This window comes from Bidens hawaiensis, unplaced genomic scaffold (assembly GCF_021521415.1).
Source record: "Bidens hawaiensis isolate Kalapana, Puna unplaced genomic scaffold, B.hawaiensis_p1.1 tig00008515_1, whole genome shotgun sequence".
Lineage (NCBI taxonomy): Eukaryota > Viridiplantae > Streptophyta > Magnoliopsida > Asterales > Asteraceae > Bidens > Bidens hawaiensis.
Window position 1 is genome coordinate 677,685 of NW_027491608.1, and position 22,565 is coordinate 700,249.

Below are 22,565 nucleotides of genomic sequence, written 5' to 3' on the forward strand. Positions count from 1 at the left end.
TATTAACCTCTCTCTCTCTCTCTTCTTCTCTTCTTTCCTGTCACTAACTCACCTTCTCTTACAAAATACAAACTATGAAAAATAGGGATAAATCTGATATTGATTTGAACCATTTATGAAACAAACAGGGATTTGGAATTGGAAAATAAGCTGAGCATGTATTTGCTTTGTTGAAGTGGAACATGTCGTACACTTTTGAAGCATTCCGGAATTACGATACGGTCCCTCGTCTCTCTCATCCAGCTGGCCATCTTCAATGGAAACATCCTTCTATGGGTTTGGTTTGGAATTCAGACCGGTGCCACATCTCCACCATTAGAGATGCTCTTATAATTCACGCCGAGCTAAAATAAAAATAGTATTAAATAATGTAAATATATTTTTTTAAAAATAATGATTAAAGTTATAGCAATAAATATAACGATTAGCAATTTTATAGTATTAGAATAAGTTTATAACATACTAAATAGGCTGATAGCTAGCTGAGGATTTGTGAAGTTATTCTTAATAGCAAAATGGTGAATCAACTTTTCGTAGTTTATGTTTTCTAATATTCCGTTCTCAATAATTATCATTGACAACCCACTAAATTTTCTTGGGCCATTGTGGATAGTAAATAAAATTTCAATAACTACAATTTCAAAAAACTTTTTTTACAGATGATACCGTGACCGTTGGTGTTCGAAATCGATGTTGTTGTCCTGACTATTCGTTTCATTTATTTTATTTAACTTTTATTGATTAATTTCATGTAATTGACCTTTTTTCAATTTTTAATGAGCCAATAAATCTTTGAATATTTTGAAAAAGTGGGTCTAAAAGGTATTTAGATATTGTAAAATTAGTGAGATTATAAGTGTTCGGATATTCTATATATGTAAGATTGAGAATTTTTTTAAAAAAATTGTGCCCCTGAAAAAGACGTTTCCCGACCGGACGACCACATCGCCCACCCAATCAGCCACCCCTGTTAAAATGTCACGTAAAAAAGAAAGAGAGGGTAGGTAAAGTATTATGATACTAAAGCTGATTTGATATAAATTTAATCAGGGGAAAATCACTCTATGGGTTTAAAGACGTTAGAGACAAGATATGTTAAATATGTTAAAGGACTTTAAAAATTATTTTTAAATTAAATTGAGAGATTAAGTGGAGTTAAACTATTTATTATAAGTGAAATGAAGTAAAAGAATAGGTAAAATGAGTGATGTGACATTAACATGAAGTTAACGGACACGAATGAACTGACATCACGTGAACGAAGAAGTACATATTAATGGTCCTACTAAGGTACAGCATAGCATGCCTAAGATACAAAATGATGAGGCAATGAAGAGGAAACCTGTGAATGAAGAGAACTTTCAAAATTAATATATAATATAAAAAATAAATAAAAGGGGTTTGAAGTTCATTGATATTGGTATTATTATAATTTTGGTTGTGTGATTGTGGCCGTTGGTGGGATGTGTGAATTTCGTTTGGGCATGAGTATTTGTATTTTATATAATTAAGTGCACAAATCAGTCATGTGGCGAATATTATTTTGCAGGGATCGACCTCATGGATGTGTGTGTATTCGCTTATATGTGCTCAATTAACAGTATAAACGAACTCTACACGAATGCAAGCGAACTAACATAACTGAATATAGATGAACAAGCATAACTTAGTGAAACAAATTACACGTAGACGTGAACACCAATTACCTTTTTACTTAGGAGCTTCTATATAATCCTCAATATCGTCAAATTCATAATTATTTAATGTATATGGTTTTAATATGACAAATACAAACATAAAAGAGTATAGAGTTTTATTATTTGACAAAGTTGGAAATCACGAAGGTGGTTTCGGGTATTTTGTTCTTTGGGCACATGCTTATTGCTTCGTATGCATTCTTTGTGTTAACGGTTGGTAAAATGATATGTATGCTGATCATTAAATGGCTTGTGGTTTATATTTGTACAATCGATTACTTTTTTATTCCTATTAAGAATATCGCTATTCTTCATATGAATAGCCCCTTGTCGGGTTTGAACCGGCATTTGTTTTCCTTTCCTAAACCACACTTCATATTCAATATCAAGAAGCAAAACAGATTCAAAAAGATCATCATAATGTAACACATAATAAATTTGAGAAACTTGATGAAATATTACCATCTTCAAGTGTTTTAAAATGATAAAGCAATAACATATTGCTTCTACAGAGATAGGAAAAAAAAGCCAGGAGCTTTAACATTTGAATTCAAATAAGCCGATGGACTCGAATCACGAGTCTCAAAGAGCTTTCCTAATACTATTAAATTCGTGTGCGAGCCAACTTTATTTACACCAATCTTTAAAGACTATATACGACACAGTTTTGAACCACAATGGTGTGTTGCATATCTGTACAACTTCACCTTTGGCAAAACTCCATCATATTGAATTTTAAATAAACTATAAAAATTTTAAATAAATTCAAACCAAATTGCTGTTCTTGAAACTTTCAACTTTTTCTTTCTTGTTTTCAACTGCAAATAGCTTCAACCGAAAGCTTCTTCATTACTTTCGGGCAAGGATCACCTCCAAATATCTCAGGTGTTACAGGTACTGTGCATGATTGTTGTCCAACACAATACTGCATATATTAAAAACCGCAAAAATATTAGTATTTTTGGTAAAAACTCATGGGACCCAACGCTGCTAATTCCGACAGGACACAAAGTAATTAGGTTTTGGGTTGGCATATGATATCTAACCCGTTTAAAAAAAGGTTGTATTCAGATTCACCTTTTATCAAACGGGTAGACCCTTTAACCCGTTTTGAACTTTTACAACCCACCAACCCGATTAACACGCATACAACTTGATTACCTATCAACCCATTTGGCACGTTTAAATAGTTGGGTTGAACACACGATTTTCAAGGCTGGCTATGAGGCAGGGCCGTGTGGTCGACCGACCCCGGCCCAACACTCCGATAGGCCCAAATTTTTTTCGATAAAAATTATATATTTTTTGAAAAAAAAATGTATTCTTAATGTTTAAACCCAATTACTCAACTAATTTAAGGCCCAAATTTTTTTTCGCCTCCGGCCCAAAAAATTTTCACGATTCTCGGAAACAGCCTTAACGATTATGTGTGTGTGGATTAGGGTTGATGTTTTGACACGGATAAAAATATGGTTGTGTTTGGGTTAAACATTTAAACCTACCAACCCAACACGATTGACACCCCTAACCAATAAGATCACTTTCAAACGGGTTGCACAGTGCTAGGACTCAAAATACTTGCCACTGCAACCAGTTTGAAAGTGAGTATTTTTATTTTGTGGGTCCTATTTGTACAGATTTGTAAGAAATAAAGATTGATTTTGAGGGTCTTTATTTACCAACTCAAATTGGTAAAATTAAAATAAAATTGTCTAAAAACAAAACACACCCTAAATCACAAAAAAAGAATGTATGTAAATAATTGCTGGCCATTATTTTAAACTCATGAGCAAGAAAAATAACTACCTTATTAAACGCATCGTAGGAGTGATGAGCATGGCAGCTACCCTCACTGTAACTACCACAACCGCCTAACGGGGTGCCGAAACTAGCAAATTTTATAGAAGATATTTTCTGGCCCGGGCTGCACGAAAGGTGAGCTTTCGGCCTCAACGGTTTAGTCGCTTTACCAGAAGTTTGCATTTCATAGTTCATTAATGAAGGCTGCCACTCGTATATATCAGCACACACACTGTAAACTGATCTTTTAACCAGTGATATTCCATACGGTGTTCCTCCTAATTCTTCAAACACAACCATTAAGTTTCCTCTAGGTTTTAACCATGACCGAGGCACGTGGTACCTGAAAAAAATATCAGATTATCGGTTACAAAATGCGACGTCAAGATTTTAGGAAGGGGGGGGAGGTGGAAAGAGACAAAATCTTTCTTACCATTTTTGGGAAGATTCGCCGCATTTGCTTAAACATTTTTTCTCATCAAAATATCCAGCATAACTACAAGTGCTACAAGATCCACGCGCCTTGTATGCAGGCCAATAACGTCCAATGCTTTGACCGTTTATCCATATTTGACCTTTTCCCATAGTGCTCATGTCTAAAGCCAAAGGTTCATTTCCACCCGGAGCATTGAAAATACTCTTGAAAAATAAAAAAGAACATGTGTCAATCCATCATGCAAAAAAACCGTAACGCTTTTTTGTGATATTAAAAGTATCAAATCCTTAGTGATTTTAAGATTCATTTATATGTCTTTATTAAAGGGTAGTGTGAAAAATCAACCTTTTATGATTTAAAGAGTGCATAACATGAGATGGTAATCTTACCTTGTACCATGTTAACGGTTGTTTCTGAGACACGTAAGCACCTTGAATCCACTCAACAGAAGAACTCCCCATGAGCGAGTGAAGACTTAAAGCTTCGCCTTTAAGGCCAACCTGGTCAAACATTTAAACTTCAAGTAAGAACATTGGTATGATTTTCTTGGCGTATTTAGCATTCGTCATTTTCATTGTCTTACAATGTGAAACGAAGAGATGAAAGACATACCTTATGAGACCATTTTTGCCAAGTCAAGTCTCGTTTTCCTTGATTGAGACCATAGAGTGTGACTGGACCAAGAACACCCGCGTTCCATGTCTCAAAATGTGGACCGATGTTCTATAAAACCATATAATATAACCATAAGACTTACATGCATTTGTGTGTATGTATTATGAATGTATATATACATATAGAGACAGGGCATACCGGGAGACCAACAGCAATGCTTAGTAGAGAAATCTTGTTCACACCAGCTCTTAGATTTACCGGTTTATTAAACGTTATTTTTGGATTTGCTTGACTTCCATAGACAGTTCCTAAATAAAGCAATATTCAGAATGGGTTATATTATACAATAATTGTTGCACAAAATGGAAAACAAAAACATAGTATGTACACGGTTCATTAATATGCTTTGTGCATAGCCAAGAAAATACAAAAAAATTCTTTATATAATAAAATTTTATTAAATTAAAAAGGACATATCTCTAGAATAAGAATATCAAAATAATGACAAAATATTATCTTCAAACTTCTTACCTGATAACTGCCCATTGATGAAAACATGCAAAGCATGGCCTGCAGATAAGACTGTAAGTGTAGGCCACTTCCCGCTTTTCAAAAACCTCTCATTGGAACCAACCCGGACACTGCATGAAACGGGTCATTTTAGTATTAGTTATTTGGGTCGGGTCGGGTCAGGCAACCCGTAACAGCTTTTTTGACTATGTAATGCAAAATGCTACATGAAAATAACAAAAGGTTGCACTTACTCTGTCATGTACCACAAATAATCCGAAGAATCTCTAGTGACATTAAGTTGCTCTAATAATCCAACGGTCGTAAATGAATTGTCATCATATGTTTCAGTTTGATCATTATATGACTGCCAAGAAAATCCTCCTCCCGCTGAAGTCATCTCCATCAATGCGGTTTGTGAACCTACCTGTTAATATCAACCACATTTACACATCATTAATAACAATAAACAAATGCAAACCTTTGACTCTAATATGCATAAAGGTAACTTTCACTTGAAAATGAGGTTAAAACCAATTATAATAATAAAATCTAAATTAATAATTTGACTTCCAAGCTATTAAGAATACAATTCTAGGCAATATTCTCAAAATGTAACCAACTTTAAATCAAAATCTTTGAACATTGGTTACTTTAACATGAAAAAGATTGGATCTTTGTTATATTTTTCTGGTAAAAAAGTTGGTAATCCTATTCTTTAACTAAAATAAGAAAAAGTTTATAATCTTTCTCACCCTTGCGGTATTATAAAGTGTTCTTGCAGTCGGGAAGAATGCTTATAGACCAAGGAGGGAGATTATAGCGTAGGTTTCTAAAGTTCACGGTTGCATAAGCATCTCGGTTGTTATTTGAAAGGAAAGCAGCACAGCCTCCAGCCTTGTATTTGTACACATATGCCTATAATTATAAAGACAACAAATGTAAGAGGTGGTGTCCGTTGCTGACATGGATATTGTGATCATAAATCGACAAAAAAAAATAATCCAACCTTTTGATAGTTTCCAAGGGTGATAATAGAGGGATCACCGTTGACTAAAGCGGGCTCGCATAGTTTAATGGCTCTATGCAAATCTTTCAGATGTCCCCATTTTGCTTCCCGTTTTAGTCCTATAAATAGAGCAAAAAAACTTTATGACAAGTTTAAGTTAAATGTTGAGTATTTGTGAAAGAACATGTTTAGTAAAGTTGCCTGGTGTTAGTTAAGTTAGTTGGTAGGGGCAAGTTGTGAAAGAACATGTTCAATACGAACTTTGGCAAGTTTATGGTGCTGATGATATCTAAAGGTTTATCTTTGTTAAATGTCTAAAATGCCCTTTTATCAATAGCTAAAGGTTTACCATTGTGAAATGTCTAAAACGCCCTTTTATCAATAGTTAAAGAAAGAACCATATGAGCCAAAGTTGATACCATCAATCTATTTGGACTAATGATAATAGCAAAATAGATAAATTTGATTTAATTTATCATAATGAAATACATATAAAGAAGAAAAAAAGTCTTGCAAGTGAAAGTCAACACCTGTAGTTGACTTGTAATGTTGACAATGAGAAAATATGTAGTTTTAACTTCAAAAGTTTCCAAGAAACATATAATATGCACATCAGGTTGCTCTTAAAGTATAGTTAAAGAAAGAACCATATGAGCCAAAGTTGATACCATCAATCTATTTGGACTAATGATAATAGCAAAATAGATAAATTTGATTTAATTTATCATAATGAAATACATATAAAGAAGAAAAAAAGTCTTGCAAGTGAAAGTCAACACCTGTAGTTGACTTGTAATGTTGACAATGAGAAAATATGTAGTTTTAACTTCAAAAGTTTCCAAGAAACATATAATATGCACATCAGGTTGCTCTTAAAGTATATAGAAAGGTCAAAGAATATAATATATGACGCATAACTTATTGATAATGATTAATGAGTTCTTTCATTTATCTACACTTTTAATGATATAACATGCGTAACGTATCATCTGTGATGAGACAAAATACATGAATAGAAAACTCTATTAAGCATTAATATACCCAAAGTTGACCCGAATTAGAAGCCCATGCAACTTTATATTAATATTCAAATTTGCAAATAACACATTCACGTGCTTATAACATACCATATTCATCAAGAGGAGCATCATAGTCATAGCTTGTGGCGATAAACGGGCCACCCGCAGTCCGCCCAAAGTTAGTTCCTCCATGATACTATCACAAAAAATATAATAACTTTTATGGGTGAACTAATAAAATAAAAATACAACAAATATTTAATTTACCATATAATAATTGATAAAAGATCCACCACTCTGAATAAATTTAGCTACTGAATATGCCAAGTCTTCAGCTGGTCTATAAGGAACTGCCCCTCCAAACTCAGTGAACCTGTATTTATTCATATTTTAAAAAAACAAATCAATCAAATAAAACCAAAAAACAAAAGGATAACGGATTCACAGTGAATTAAATGAAATTACCATCCTGTCCATGCTTCCGTCCACATCTTCGGTTTGAAATTTTTGTTGGGAGAGAAATAGTCACAGTAGAAACCATTGCAAGTGTTAATCTGTCAATAAAAGAACCAACATATAATGATTATTAATGTTATAAAGTTAAAATTAAAAAAAAAGGTAATAAATTAGAGCACATAATACCATTACTAAACAAGATTTTAACTTTCCCACATGGTATGCACAAAATAATAATTTGTTTTCATCTTTTTACAATTAAAAGTTTCTTTTTTTAGGACAAAGCATGAAAATAGTCATGTGGTCAAGAATATGACAAGACAAAAGTCAACATGAGCACAAATTTGCACATAATGCAATTACTGATCAAGATTTCAACTTTTCCCATGGTATGCACAAAATAATAACTTTTTTTTATCTTTTTACACTAAAAGTTTCTTTTTGGGGGATATACATCATGAAAAAAGTCATGTGATCAAATAACTGACAAGAAAAAAGTCAACATAAAAAGTCAACATGTACTAAAAACATGTATAGCTAGATGGTGCACTTACAACAGGGTCAGGAGCATCATCTTGTTTGCACATGACCCACGGTACACCGGTTCCTAGACCCACCGCCATTTGTGCAGCCCATTTCGTATACGCCCGAGCCGGTGCTCCGAGTTCATACTCCAATGGTCCATATTCATTTTCAATCTGTCACATTAACTTTGTTATAAATACTTATAATACAATTTTGCAAATTTTCAGTCATCTTGGTGAAATGAGTGGTTTTGACTACCTGAGATAGAATAATTGGACCACCTTGAGTCTCATATAATCTTTCTGCTTTCATCATATTCACTATGTGCCTTGTGAACTTTTCCATAGCAGCCTATTTATAAAAAAAAAAATATAATAATTACATGCTCATTTCACAATATCCATAAATAATTTAAATTTATAATAAAAAGTTATGGAAAATATTCAAAGATTGTGAGGCATACCTTGAAAGGACCATTATCTGTTCTAAAACTAATTCCTGGAACATATTTAAACCAAACAGGAAATCCCCTGAAATTAAAAAGAAAATTGCAGTGTAAGTGTGTAACTAATTTTTTTTAATTTTTTTAAATGAATTTAATATAGTTATGGAATTTTGTAAAAAAAATAAAAATAAAAAATTACCCAAAGTTCCATTCAGCACAAGCATAAGGACCAATTCTGAGATGAGCATAAAGTCCAGCTTGCTTTATTAGCTTAATAAAGTTCACCAAATCATATCTATCTTCAAAATAATACTGGGAAAACAAAAGAAAAGATTCTTGAAATTAAAAGAACAGTTTTTTAAATAAATAATTTGTTGAACTATTATTGAAATAAACAAATAAATAAAACACTTACTTGCCCAGGTTGAGGTTCATGACCATTCCAGAAAACATAAGTTTGAATCACATCCAAACCTCCTTCTTTTGCCTTCTGAATAAGATCTGGCCACATCTGAAACATCAAAATATTTAGAAAAAAAAAATTTAAAAAGGGTTTTTTTTTAAATAATAATAATCAAGAAAATAAGTGCATTGATAAATTATACCTCAGGGGTGCTTCTAGGATAATGAATAGATCCAGAAATAAGAATCTTTCTTTGGCCATTAATGGAGATAGCTTTATGGTCATAAGAAACAGAACCATAGCATAAAGCAACCCAAGAACACAATAAAACCACCAACATTAAATTAAATTTACACATTCCCAAAAAAACCATGTTTCTTGAACACCAAAGCTTCTGTTTTTAACTTAAGCCCACTAAAATCTTTGATATTTCTTGATTTTTGTAACTTAAAAATTCAAGAAATCAAAAAAACCCACAAAATCAAGATTCTAGTTCTTGAGTTTGTTGTAAAGTGTAAAGTTTTGGTTTTTTTGTATTAGTAGCAGCTTTTGAGGAAAAAGATGAAGATGAAAGAAGTGGGTGATTGAATGTTGGGAGAAGAATGAGGGTTTTGAAGCTGCATTTAAACAAGGAAGATTGGGTTTGTCTGCAATAGTTAAGGTCCTACATTTTGGTCCATTTAAATTTAGAAATAATATTTTTAATACCCTTTTTGAAAATTTATTACTTAAAATTGTTTTTTTTTCATCTATATTTTTTTACTTAAATTTATAAATAATATTATTTTTCCATCGATATTAAATGTATTTTATTTTAATGCTATGACAAAAAAAAGTTTAAATATATTTTAGATTATAAATTTAGAAATAATATCTTTAATACCCTTTTTGAAAATTTATTACTTGAAATTGTTTTTTTTCATCTATATTTTTTTTACTTAAATTTAGAAATAATATTATTTTCCATCTATATTAAAGGTATTTTATTTTAATGCTATGACATAAAAAAGTTGAAATATATTTTAGATTATAAAATTTAGAAATAATATTTTTAATACCCTTTTTGAAAATTTATTACTTAAAAATGTTTTATTTTCCATCTATTTTTTACTTAAATTTAGAAATAATATTATTTTTCCATCTATATTAAAGGTATTTTATTTTAATGCTATGACAAAAAAAATTGAAATATTTTAGATTATAAAATTTAGAAATAATATTTTTAATACCCTTTTTGAAAATTTATTACTTAAAAATGTTTTTTTTCATCTATATTTTTTACTTAAATTTAGAAATAATATTATTTTTCCATCTATATTAAAGGTATTTTATTTTAATGTTATGACGGAAAAAAGTTGAAATATATTTTAGATTATAAAATTTAGAAATAATATTTTTAATACCCTTTTTGAAAATTTATTACTTAAAATTGTTTTTTTTTCATCTATATTTTTTTTACTTAAATTTAGAAATAATATTATTTTCCATCTAAATTAAAGGTATTTTATTTTAATGCAATTACAAAAAAAAATTGAAATATATTTTAGATTATAAAACTACTTTTTAGGCTAGGTGACAGAAAAGAAAGTCATATCAATATGACAGAAAATAACATAAAGCCTATATTAAAGTCTTTTAAATGAGTTGAAGTTATGAACTTTTTTTTAACGACTTCACTTTCAAATTCGCTTAACTCGTTTATTATGGAGTGTGAACCCTACCCTCAAAAAGATAGACCAGCAATTAGTCTGTTACACGCTCGGATACCATTATGCCAAATAAAAACTAATTAATCAAAACTAATGGGACTATTAAGGTGCGGGTTCAAGTCATAAAGTAGACAAAACTTGTGTGATAATTGGCACTCAATGCTATAGAATGATTGTTTAATACCAAAATATTTGATATAGACAACCATAAAACTATATAAATATTTCTCTTTTATTGTATTTTATTTATCTTTCATGTACTAGGTAAAAGTTATTCCATTCTTCAAATTCTATGCTTAAAGTTTGTTTTGTGTTAAATGCACCAAATTTTGAATATAATTATTTTTAGCCTAAACTTTTTAAGATAGTCAAAAGTATACAACAAGTAAATATCTTTTTATTAGAAATAGTTTAAAAAGGAATATTAGATTTATATTAGATGCTTGTAGTACAATATTTTCAAGCGGTAAAGGAGTACTTTTTGATTTTGAAAATAGCTTTGGTTACAAACCGTATCACTAAAATAATAAGCGGGACCACGAAAACAAAACTACCAATATCATGTTTGTGGTTTAAAAGAATATTTAACATGTATCCTTACAATAAAATGATAAATAACGGATGTTAATCCATTTTGCAAGTTTTTTTACTTTATCGCAATTACGCGTTTTATGTGTTGATATGTTTGCAAAGTCAAACTAACAATTGATTTGATTTTTCAAAACTCAAGTATAAGTAATAGTACTTTAGTTTAGTACAATAGTTTGCCCCTAAAATGTTTAAAATTTATCAAAAACACAATCATGTAAAATATACAAATGTTGTAATAGCATGACGATTAATAATCAAATGATTTTTTTAAATTTTTTTAAGATTTTTACTAAAAGTTTTAATAAGACTAAGAATAATAATAATTTTTTGCATTTTAAACATAGTAATCTCGATAGCTAGTGATAAGACTGAGTATTACGAAAGAAGAATAGGGACACCAATGGCTAGGTGGTTACTGGTTTCCATTTCCACATCACCTCCAAAACATTTGTGAAATAGGCTAGATCCCTTTGAATGTCATCCAAGTAGCGCCAAATGATGAAAAAAGTTACAAGCAAATCATTTTGTCCAGTGTCCATAGCCTAAAAACATTTAAGGGTTGTTTGGTTTATTCAGATTTAAATGAGTCACTATTCCATTCAGCAACGACAATAAGTCTGAATGATTCAAACATAATTTTAATCATGCAGATGTTTTTTCTATTTGGAACCAAACAGTCTGAATGAATCAGATGTTTACATCTGAATGATTCCATTCAGATGTAAACAAACAACCCCTTAATCTACTTTACATCAATAATATACTTCATCGTTCATGTTTTAACAAAATGAGCTTAGCTCCACATTAACTTAAGGGAGTATTAATTAAGATAACTTTTAGTTCTTGGGTACAAACATGTGCTTAACATAATTATGTTGTTAAGCCTAAGTGTTCGGTTAATATATAAATTATTATATTTTTTTTACCGCTATTAACAAAAAGTTGTGTAGAACCGTACAAACATTTAAGCTGTCTTGTTTATCGAAGGAAGAACACTTTTTTACAGCAGCTTTCCCCAATCCAATGTCCAATAAGATTCTCTACATCTGTCTTTGTCATTGTCCATACTTCTTTTTAATTTATTAAGGATAATATTATACTCTCTTTTTTAGTATTGTTCTTTCTAGGCTCCTTTCAATCTTATACACACATTTGTCGTTAAAATATAAAAATACAAATCTTTAAACATAAGAATAAATAATTTTTTAAATGGATAAGATTAAATAAATAAATAAAACAAAATATCATATATATATATATATATATATGCTTAAAACTGATGAATTAGATTACTTTAGATCTATCGGTATCAAAATACTGAATAAAACTTTATCTTTCAAGTGAGATTCATTGATTCATGTGAAGTTATTGTAAAAAAGTGTGCATTAGAGTTAGATATCTAATTTTAAAATAATGATGAGTTGTAGGTTATAGTCTCATTTGATATATTGGTATAAGCTGAAAAAATTTAAATGTTACAACATATAAATATAAAGATTACAGTTAAACATTCTATTATGTTATATAAAACATCAACAAAACAACAATTAATTGAACATATTAAATTGTTCGAAATAAACAAGAATAGTTAAATACTATTTTATATTTTTAAATATATTATTAACTCTAAATTAGTTACGATAAGTTTATAATCATGAAAGAAAGAGCATTTGGTTGTTTTGTGAAGCATGAGAACAATCATTAGATTGATTTATAAAGGAAAAAACACAGAGAAAATGTGTTAACTAATATAATAGCTTTTTTATATAATTTTTCTTTTTACCAAGTAATTCAGTAATTCTTTCGTTAAAGAGTGGTGCTTACAACAAAATATCATATTTTCTTATTGTTTAATAAATAACTTTATTTAAAGTGATCGTAAACCGAGCACTCTTATGTCATGCTCATACGATGAACCGGGCCGGTTTCTATTAAAATAGAAAAATGATGAGAAATGATTTTAATTCAAAGTGGATGGTTTAGTATAAAACTATAAACCGGTTGGGTTTGTATTATAAAATTTTGCGTGGGAGACCACATATATCAACAATATAATAACAAATATTATGATTTGATTTTGTTTTTTGGACATTGCCAATTATCCTCCTCGTGTCACGGCTTATGTTCGTGTCTTACAAAAAAGATTGTTAGAAAAAGCTATCCACTTGAATATTTTATTGCATGTTCACTTTCTAATTTCTATATAATACGTTAAATAAGATCGCATACATACAATCTAAACATTTAGGCTGATTGTTATGCCTTCACGCCTAACAGCCAAACATGCCATGTCATCTTTTTTAACGCCGCCAACCCATGCAACCAATATTAAATCTGGTGTCAAAATGGCAATATGGATGAAAGCGCCAAGGACTTAACGGATGAAAATGGTTGAGATTTGTGGTCCCAAGGTAAATAAAAGCACATGCAGTTTGACTTTGACAACGGCTAACTGTTTAAAAGCAAATTAATTAATTAATCACTTAAACTCTCTCTCTCTCTATATATATATGCATGCATAAGACACATTTCAACCAACAGACATATATTTTTATTCCTTTCCTTTCTCAATTTTTATAAATAATCTCTTATTTTTCAAATATGGAGCCGAACATGAGTAGAATTTGAGAAACCCGTTATGGGCTAACCTTCCACCAATTGATCCGAATAACCCATATTTTTATAACCAACTACTAAACGAGGGTGTGTATCGACCGATAATGCCCGTGCCGCAAAGCCCTGAATTTTTCTTCTCGTCTCAAGTACCCGAAACCCAACCAACACCCGAGTCACAACCGTTACCTCAAACAAAACCAGCCACCTCTAAACGAAAACACACAAAAAAAAACACAACCGACCATCGAACCAAAAGAATCTCGTGAAGTAGAGAAGTGGACTCCGATGGAGGAGCTTGCATTGACGCGTGTTTGGGTTGATGCGTCGGAAAATTCCATCAAGGGTAATTACTAATATTTGTTTTACAAGTGCTAGTTTGTTTTATTTTATCTTATTACTAATGTTACGTCTGTTTTTTATCAGGCGATGGTCAGAGTACTAATGTATTTTGGGCGGATATTCGGGCCAAGTTTTTTCAAGCAATGGGTCGGGGTGATTACCGTAATCCCGACGCCATTTCCGGAAAATGGACGGCAATGCGCACCAAACTCACATATTTCAACAACATTTACGACCGACTTGCAAACAATCGAAATAGAAAAAGCGGTACAAATGATTTCGATGTAATGAAAGAGGCCCATAAACAATATAGAGCCGAAAAATCACATTCGTTTACGATGATTGAACCTTGGGAGGTAATCAATAAATCGGCAAAGTGGCATCTTGTTCCCCTGATGAAGGTCAATCGATCGTCCCAACTATCCAAGACCTCCACTTCTACAACTGAACCAACTTCGTCTAAGGCTGTTTCGGATGCTCGATCCCATATAAACTTAAACGGATTTGATGCCGACTTTGAGTTTGATGAAGTGGAGGAACTACCTCGACCAACCGGTAGAGACTAAAGCAAGGAGGCGGCGAGATCCCGACGAACCTCCTCATCTACAATGAATCCCGATGTGAAGACCCATTTTGAAAGTTTGGACGATAAACTTAAAGAGATTATCTCGTTTAGAAAACAAACTCACGTGGAAAGTAAACAAATGCATGAAGAGAGACAACAACTGCTATTGGCACGGCAAAAGGAACGAGAAAGGGAAAAAGATTTTGCTGTCCTCGCGAAAGACACTTCACATTTACCGACAGAGGACCGACTTATATTGGAGGCAATGAAAGAATCAACTCGTGCGAAATATCAACAAAACTAAACGCTTTTATATTTTTATTTATTAGTTCGCATTATTGTAGTTTGTTATTTGAAACTTGGTTTGTATTTTTTTTAAGTAATATTTATGTTATATTTATGTTGCTTTTTAATAAAATCAAGAAAAAAAAATAAATAAATATAAGAACAATGATTAGAAAATAATTGCCTACAAGTTAAACCATAACGTACCAATTAAATGATTGGCTAGTTAAAAAGTGTTGTTTGCATGGCAGTGATGTGGTATTGATATGACATTTTAACTAGCTAAGTTTGTTAAACCATAACAAATAGCCTTATAAATTGTACTATTGTAGTAATTAACCACAACTTTGAATTCAAACTCAAAAGTGTCACAAGGACTATCTATGTTTTTTTTTCAAAACGGAAATGTCAAAAATTTGTAGAAGAGCATTCTCATCCCATTTCCAATAATTAGAGGGGACGGGGCATCACGTGATGGATCACCCATCACGCGTGGTGAAATTCTCCACAACGCCGCCGCCATCTTGTCACACGAAATGGAGGAGATTTGCGTGATGGCCATCACGCTTGATGAGTGGTGGTTTCCAAAAAATTGTACCGTTGGGAGGAGGGGGGTTTAAATAAAAAAACAATATAAAACCAAAACAAAAACATAAACAAAATCCAACTCAAAACCAAATCTAACTCAAAAACACTCTCAAACTTCCCCTTCATTCACAACAAAAAAATATGTCATTTCCGAAACACTCGATGCCCTTAAACACCGATAGCTCTTCGTCTTCGGACGATAACATTCTCGAATGGTTCCCGTTGCTATATAAAGAACTTGAAGGCCCGAGCCGTCCAAAGAAAAAAATGGTGGTGCGTGATCGTATACATGCCCACGACGTGCTAATGGACGACTATTTTGTGGAGGAGCCGAAATACAATGACGAGACGTTTAGGGAACGCTTTCGTTTGCCGAAATCTTTATTCTTAAATATTGTAGCCGACGTCGAAGCAAACGAAGAATGGTTTCACGAATCTTACGATGCGAGAGGCAAACGAAGTTTTACGGCGCTTCAAAAATGCACATCCACTATTCGTCAACTAGCGACAGGTAACCCACCCGACCAATTCGATGAATACTTACAAATGTCTAAGAGAACTTCACGTGAATGTCTATAATTATTTTGTAACGCGATTATAAAATTGTATGCCAAAGAGTTTCTACGAAAACCAACAAGACACGACATTACACGTCTTTACGCCGCACACGAGGCTAGATGGCATTTTCCAGGGATGCTCGGTAGCATCGATTGTACACATATCGAATGGAGGAATTGTCCACGGGAGTTGCGTGGGGCGTATGTTAAGGTTATATCAAACGACCGACCATCTCACTAGAAGCGGTTGCGTCAAATGATTTATCGATTTGTCATTCTTATTTTGGTGTTCCCGGCTCAAACAACATCACTGTTCTGTACACATCACCGTTGTTACAGAGCGTAACAAATGGCACCGCACCTTTATGTCTGTATTTTGTCAACGGGAGATGTTACAGACGTGGCTACTATCTCGTCGATGGTATCTACCCGCACTGGTCTGTTTTTGTGCAAGCCTTTTCGTTTCCTGTCGAGACCAAAGGCGTTCAAGAAGTTGCAAGAATCGACAAGAAAAGATGTCGAGAGAGCTTTCGGTGTTTTAAAAGGTAGATGGTACATACTTAGTCGACCGGTTCGTGCAATGAAAAAACCCACGTCTCTAGCTACGTGTATGCATGCATCATATTACACAATATGTTAATAAAAGAAGATGGAAATGCAATTTCTCCATATTGGGTACCGGATCCTCCGACTCAAGTTCCTGTTCCCGATGATGTCCAATTAGACTTGCGGGGTGAAAATACTCACTATCGGTTGAGATGGGATCTAGTTGAGCTTATAGGTTCTTTAGGGTTGGAATTCCCGGATTCAGACGAGGAGTAGACGTTTACTGTAACTTTTATTTTTTAATTCTAATTTGTTGAATTATGTTATAGTAAACCATTGTTTTTATTTTTAAGTTCTATTAAATATTGTTTTAATTTTTTAAGTTACAAACAAAAAAAAATCCATCACACACCATCACACCACACCACCACCCCTAGTAAAAAACCATCACATGTGATGGATTTTGGGTTGGTGATGTGGCACCATATGATTGGGTGGGTGTGTGATGAGTGATGCCACCACATCCACCACCCCTCCCCTTATGTGAGGAAAGTTTGCAAATTGTATGGTGAAGTTGTGAGTGATTATGAGTGTAAATTATAGGGTGAAGAGAGAAATGTAGTGATTTTTTGTAAATTTAGGAAAACATTGTTTCCCCTATTTATTTTTTAATATTTGTTGGATTGGTTGTGAGTATAGGAGAGAAAAAACTGTAATGATAAAGGTATAAAATTATTATTTAATTGAACAGTAGAAAGAAATGTAGTGTTTTTTAGTGTAATTATAGAGATAGGGATGAAGAACGGGTTGAGAATGCTCGAAGACTTGTTAAACACTACTTCCATACATATGCAAGCATAATTAAATTTGTGACATTGATAACTTGCATCGCTCAAGTTTTAAAAAATGTATCTTATTTTGTCGATAAAAAAGTTTTGGTTCATAGGTTGTGTTAGAAACTTGGAATACTTGTTTTGACAACTAGTTTAGTTTTAAGTTTTAAAAATTTTTAATATGTATTCATTCAAACATTCTTTTTTAAAATGCTCTCACGTTCCTGGTTATGAATTTGGAGTATTTCTTATCTTTTCTCATTTGGCAAGAATAATCTATTTTATATTTGTCCCTTAAAGTAATCATCATTTTATTTTAGACTTAAAAATCAGCTTTGTGAGGAAATAAATAAGTACAATAATAGTTTGAATTTGGTCTTGTTGATTGATGAGTCTCACCGAATTTGAAAAATACAACTATTAAACAAATGAAATGATTATGTTCACAACATTAGCCTTCTTTTTGAGTAAAGTGCCATTTTCGTCCTCGTGATTTAACAAACTATGCGAATTTAGTCTAAAAAGTTTATTTTTTGCATATGGACCCTCCATGTTTCCCAGTTCTTGCCAATTACATCCAAATCACTAACCCCGTTAAATTTAATCGTTAAGTTAGGGGTAGACATGTCTTTTCACTATTTCTTTATTATAATATTTATATCAATGAACTACGGTTATCGTCCCTCTGGTTTGTCAAAATCTGCAATTTTGGTCCAGTAGTTTCAAATTTGCAATTTTCTTTCATATGGTTTCATTTGACTTTCGGTTAAACCCGAATTCCCTAATCTCGTTTAAGTCTGGTCGTTAAACTCGTGATTTAACAAACTATGCGAATTTAGTCTAAAAAGTTTATTTTTTGCATATGGACCCTCCATGTTTCCCAGTTCTTGCCAATTACATCCAAATCACTAACCCCGTTAAATTTAATCGTTAAGTTAGGGGTAGACATGTCTTTTCACTATTTCTTTATTATAATATTTATATCAATGAACTACGGTTATCGTCCCTCTGGTTTGTCAAAATCTGCAATTTTGGTCCAGTAGTTTCAAATTTGCAATTTTCTTTCATATGGTTTCATTTGACTTTCGGTTAAACCCGAATTCCCTAATCTCGTTTAAGTCTGGTCGTTAAACTCATCGGTGTGCCCTTCACGGCTTCACGTGAGGGGCATGTTTTTTTCCTTCCTTTTCCCATTTCTCTAAATACACCCCAACCCCTCATGTGAGGGGCTTGCAAATTCAGACCGAGGTTTATTTGGGGAGAAAAACAAAAACACTGGTCGTCACGTGAGAGGTACGCAAATGGGTTAACAACCAGACTTAACAAGGTTAATAAATTCGGGTTTAATTGCAAGTGAAAATAAACTACAAGAACGAAAATTGCAAACTTGAAACTATTGGACTAAAACCATAGATTTGGACAAACCACAAGGAAGAAAACGACAGTTCACTGAAATAAATATTATAATAAATAAATAGTGAAAATACATGTCTACCCCTGACTTAACGATTAAAATTAACGGGTTAGTGATTTGGATGTAATTGGCAATAATTGAGAAACGTGGAGGGCCCATATGCAAAAAATAAACTTTTTGAACTAAATTCGCATTATTTGCCAAACCATAAGGATGAAAATGGCACTTTACTCCTTCTTTTTTAATATAGGATTTACTTATCTTAGAGCATTCTCAACCCATTCTCTAAAGTTGTCAAACCCTTATTATTTAGGGTATATTTTAAGAAAACCATCAAAATCACCTCTCCAATCCATTCCCTATTATATGGATGAGTTATATGGCAACTAAAGTAAATCCCTAAATACAGAGACTCATTTTTTATCCATACCATATAATATATCACATATCTACCAATCACCATTTACTATATAATAAGACAAAAGAGAAAAAAATAATAAAGAATTAATTTATGGATATGAGTAGGGAATAGAATGTGAAAGAATTTTAAAAAATGATAGATAAATTTATAAAATGATATTTTTTATCTAAATTATAGAGAAAATATATGAAATAAGATGTGAATGCTCTTATATCACTAACAAATACACTTTAATCGACTGTATTTTTGTGGAGCTATTTTTTCTCATAAGTATTAAAATTAAAGTTAATTACACAGTTAGTCCTTATAGTTTTTAAGATATAATGGGGTTCGATATTAAAGTTTACATGTAAAAGGCTTGGATAGTATGCTTTACTTTTTGTAATGTGTGTGGATTCTAAAAAAGTTTAACTGAGAAATCCCTTACATGCCTAACATGTTACATGTGAGGGTATATCTATCATTTTTAATTGAAAAATATTTTAAACTTTTAATTAATCACACATACTATTTTGGTAATCAAACTTAATTTTGAAACAATACACGTAAAGTAAGGTTGTGTCTGAAAACTGGAATCAATTTCAAAACTCATCCCCTTTTATAAAGAATGTGTTATTCATACACCCTTTATATAATGTATATAGAGTTAAGATGTGTGTTAAGAGGGTGTGTGAATATTCAAAAAGGATGTTTGAATAACCGTTACCTTTTATAATTATATAGTCAATGCCTAATTATAAACATATCATTTATTTTCTTTTTTTTAAGCAAATTAACACACTAATATTTAATATTTAAAATTTGGATCGTCTTAAATTCACACCTATTGAAAATTATCCCCATGCTTTCAATCAATCTTATCTAAATTACTGGATAAACATAAAAATGGAAAATTCTCAAAATAGCCATTTATGAATACGTTTTTCAGGTTTTAGGTGTCATTTCCAACAAATTCTCAAAATAGGTATCATAAACTAGTCGTGACGAATAGTTCATGATTACCCACGAGTAGTTTGTATAACCAATTCAAACTTGCCACGCGTCTATAAACTAACCGTAATAACCAGTTTCATTAATCATCTACTCGTAAAGATTAAATAAGTTTAAAGCCTCGTAATCAATGCCCACGAGTAAATTAGATATCCTTTAGTCGCGACGAGTAGATTCTAAAACCTTAAGAGTTGCGAGTAGTTTATCAAATTAACCACGACGATGTGTTTGATTACCAAATGCATCTGACCGGTTTGTTTTACAAAACACTAACCGAAATGGTAGTTTCTTTGGTCAACTAGTCGTTACGAGTATATATTAGTCAACGACTACTTTACATTCATTATACGAGTATTTTATTGGTAATTAACTCGTTTCGATAAGTTTACCTGATAAACATTACGCACACGAGTAGTTCATATGCAGTTAACTAGTCGTGACTAGTTTACCTTGTTTACCTTCCCGATACGAGTATTTTATTAGTAATTAACTCGTTCTGATAAGTTTACATGATTTACATTACCTATACGAGTACTTTATTGGTAGTTAACTCGTCGTGTCTAATTTATTACAGAACTTATAAGATAATCGTTTAACATGACCTATTTTAAAACGACTAGTAACAAAATCTATAAACTCACAATAACCGAACCTCAAAGATAGAGATACACCTTGCCGTCCACAATCAAACGAAACATACTCAGTAGCTCCTTTTGTTTCTTCCCACTTTCCGCCGTAACAAACCTCAATATTATCAATTTCCTCCTCCATTGATGTGCGGGTTCAAAACAACAAGAACATGACATTTATATAAACCCAACAACTTCAAAACAACCAATAACGACTAGTTTCGACTATAAAGTAAGGAGGCGGGTAGATTGTTATGTTAAACTAGTCAAGACGAGTTAGCTACTAATTAACTACTTGTGTAGGAATGTAAACAAGGTAAACTAGACACAACGAATTAACTACCAATAAATTACTCGTATAGGTAATGTAAATCAGGTAAACTTATCAGAACGAGTTAATTACTAATAAAATACTCGTATCGGGAATGCAAACTAGTCACGACGAGTTAACTACATATGAACTACTCGTATGCGTAATGTTTACCAGGTAAACTTATCGAGACTAGTTAATTACCAATAAAATACTCGTATAATGAATGTAAAGTAGCCGTTGACCAATATCTACTCGTAACGACTAGTTGACCAAACAAACTAACCATTCCGGTTAGTGTTTTGTAAAACAAACCGGTTTGATGCATTTGGTAATCATACTCATCGTCGTGGTTAATTTGATAAACTACTCGCAACTCTTAAGGTTTTAGAATCTACTCGTCGCGACTAAAGGATATCTTATTTACTCGTGGGCGTTGATTACGAGGCTTTAAACTTATTTAATCTTTACGAGTAGATGATTCATGAAACTGGTCATTACGATTAGTTTATAGACGCGTGACAAGTTTTAATTGGTTATACAAACTACTCGTGGGTAATCATAAACTATTCGTCACGACTAGTTTATGATACCTATTATGGGAATTTGTTGGAAATGACACTTAAAACCTGAAAAACGTATTCAAAAACACCTATTTTGGGAATTTTCCCACATAAAAATTAGGTCCAAATTATCTAATATTTATTAATATTTTTTTAACAATAAATTAATTTTTTCACCTTAAAACTTTATAGTCTTCTACTTGTAAGAATTTAAACATCGGCAAACACCATACTAATAGATCATGGGTATTTAATATTTTATTATTATTTATTGAAATACTATAATATGGTGGTTATAACTTATAATTGCATTTTTAAATATTCACTGTGATCTCAAGAATATTCTAAAGGGTGGTTATTTGTTATTGTTTTTGCTTTTACTTGGGTATAAGATAATACTATTATTTGTCTACATTTTGTTAGCATAGGGTTTCTATTGCATTATTGCTTGATATTATGACTTTTAAAGAAATAATAAAATTAAAATACTTCTTGTAGTCTTCTACTAGGCTGAGAAAGTAAAATTTAATTCGATACCTCGAAGTGCTTGAACACTTTCACGAGGAATATGCTTGATAAGGTATTCTCGGATAGCTACGGTAGATATGTTATCTCTTGATAGTTCATAACCTCTTAATGATTAAGAGGTAGCCTTAACTACCTCTTAATCATTTAGAGGATATGAATCATTAAG

At 31.9% G+C, this 22,565-nt stretch overlaps 1 protein-coding gene and 1 pseudogene across 2 annotated transcripts; one reads left to right on the forward strand and one right to left on the reverse strand.

The window, feature by feature from the left end:
- Positions 1-2,130: 2,130 nt before the first annotated feature.
- Positions 2,131-9,566, reverse strand: LOC143529271 (beta-galactosidase-like; annotated as a pseudogene). The gene is made up of 19 exons (XR_013134626.1): positions 9,118-9,566; positions 8,928-9,023; positions 8,712-8,824; positions 8,531-8,597; positions 8,326-8,418; positions 8,097-8,240; positions 7,552-7,640; positions 7,354-7,459; positions 7,195-7,282; positions 6,068-6,186; positions 5,814-5,976; positions 5,313-5,485; positions 5,080-5,189; positions 4,747-4,856; positions 4,546-4,656; positions 4,323-4,433; positions 3,931-4,136; positions 3,504-3,840; positions 2,131-2,622 (listed from the first exon to the last, which is right to left on the reverse strand). The product of XR_013134626.1 is annotated as a beta-galactosidase-like (transcript).
- Positions 9,567-14,116: 4,550 nt separating this feature from the next.
- Positions 14,117-14,736, forward strand: LOC143529238 (uncharacterized). The gene is made up of 2 exons (XM_077025062.1): positions 14,117-14,174; positions 14,255-14,736. Exons 1-2 carry the CDS (start codon positions 14,117-14,119, stop codon positions 14,734-14,736), a joined length of 540 nt encoding a protein of 179 aa, XP_076881177.1.
- Positions 14,737-22,565: the final 7,829 nt, after the last annotated feature.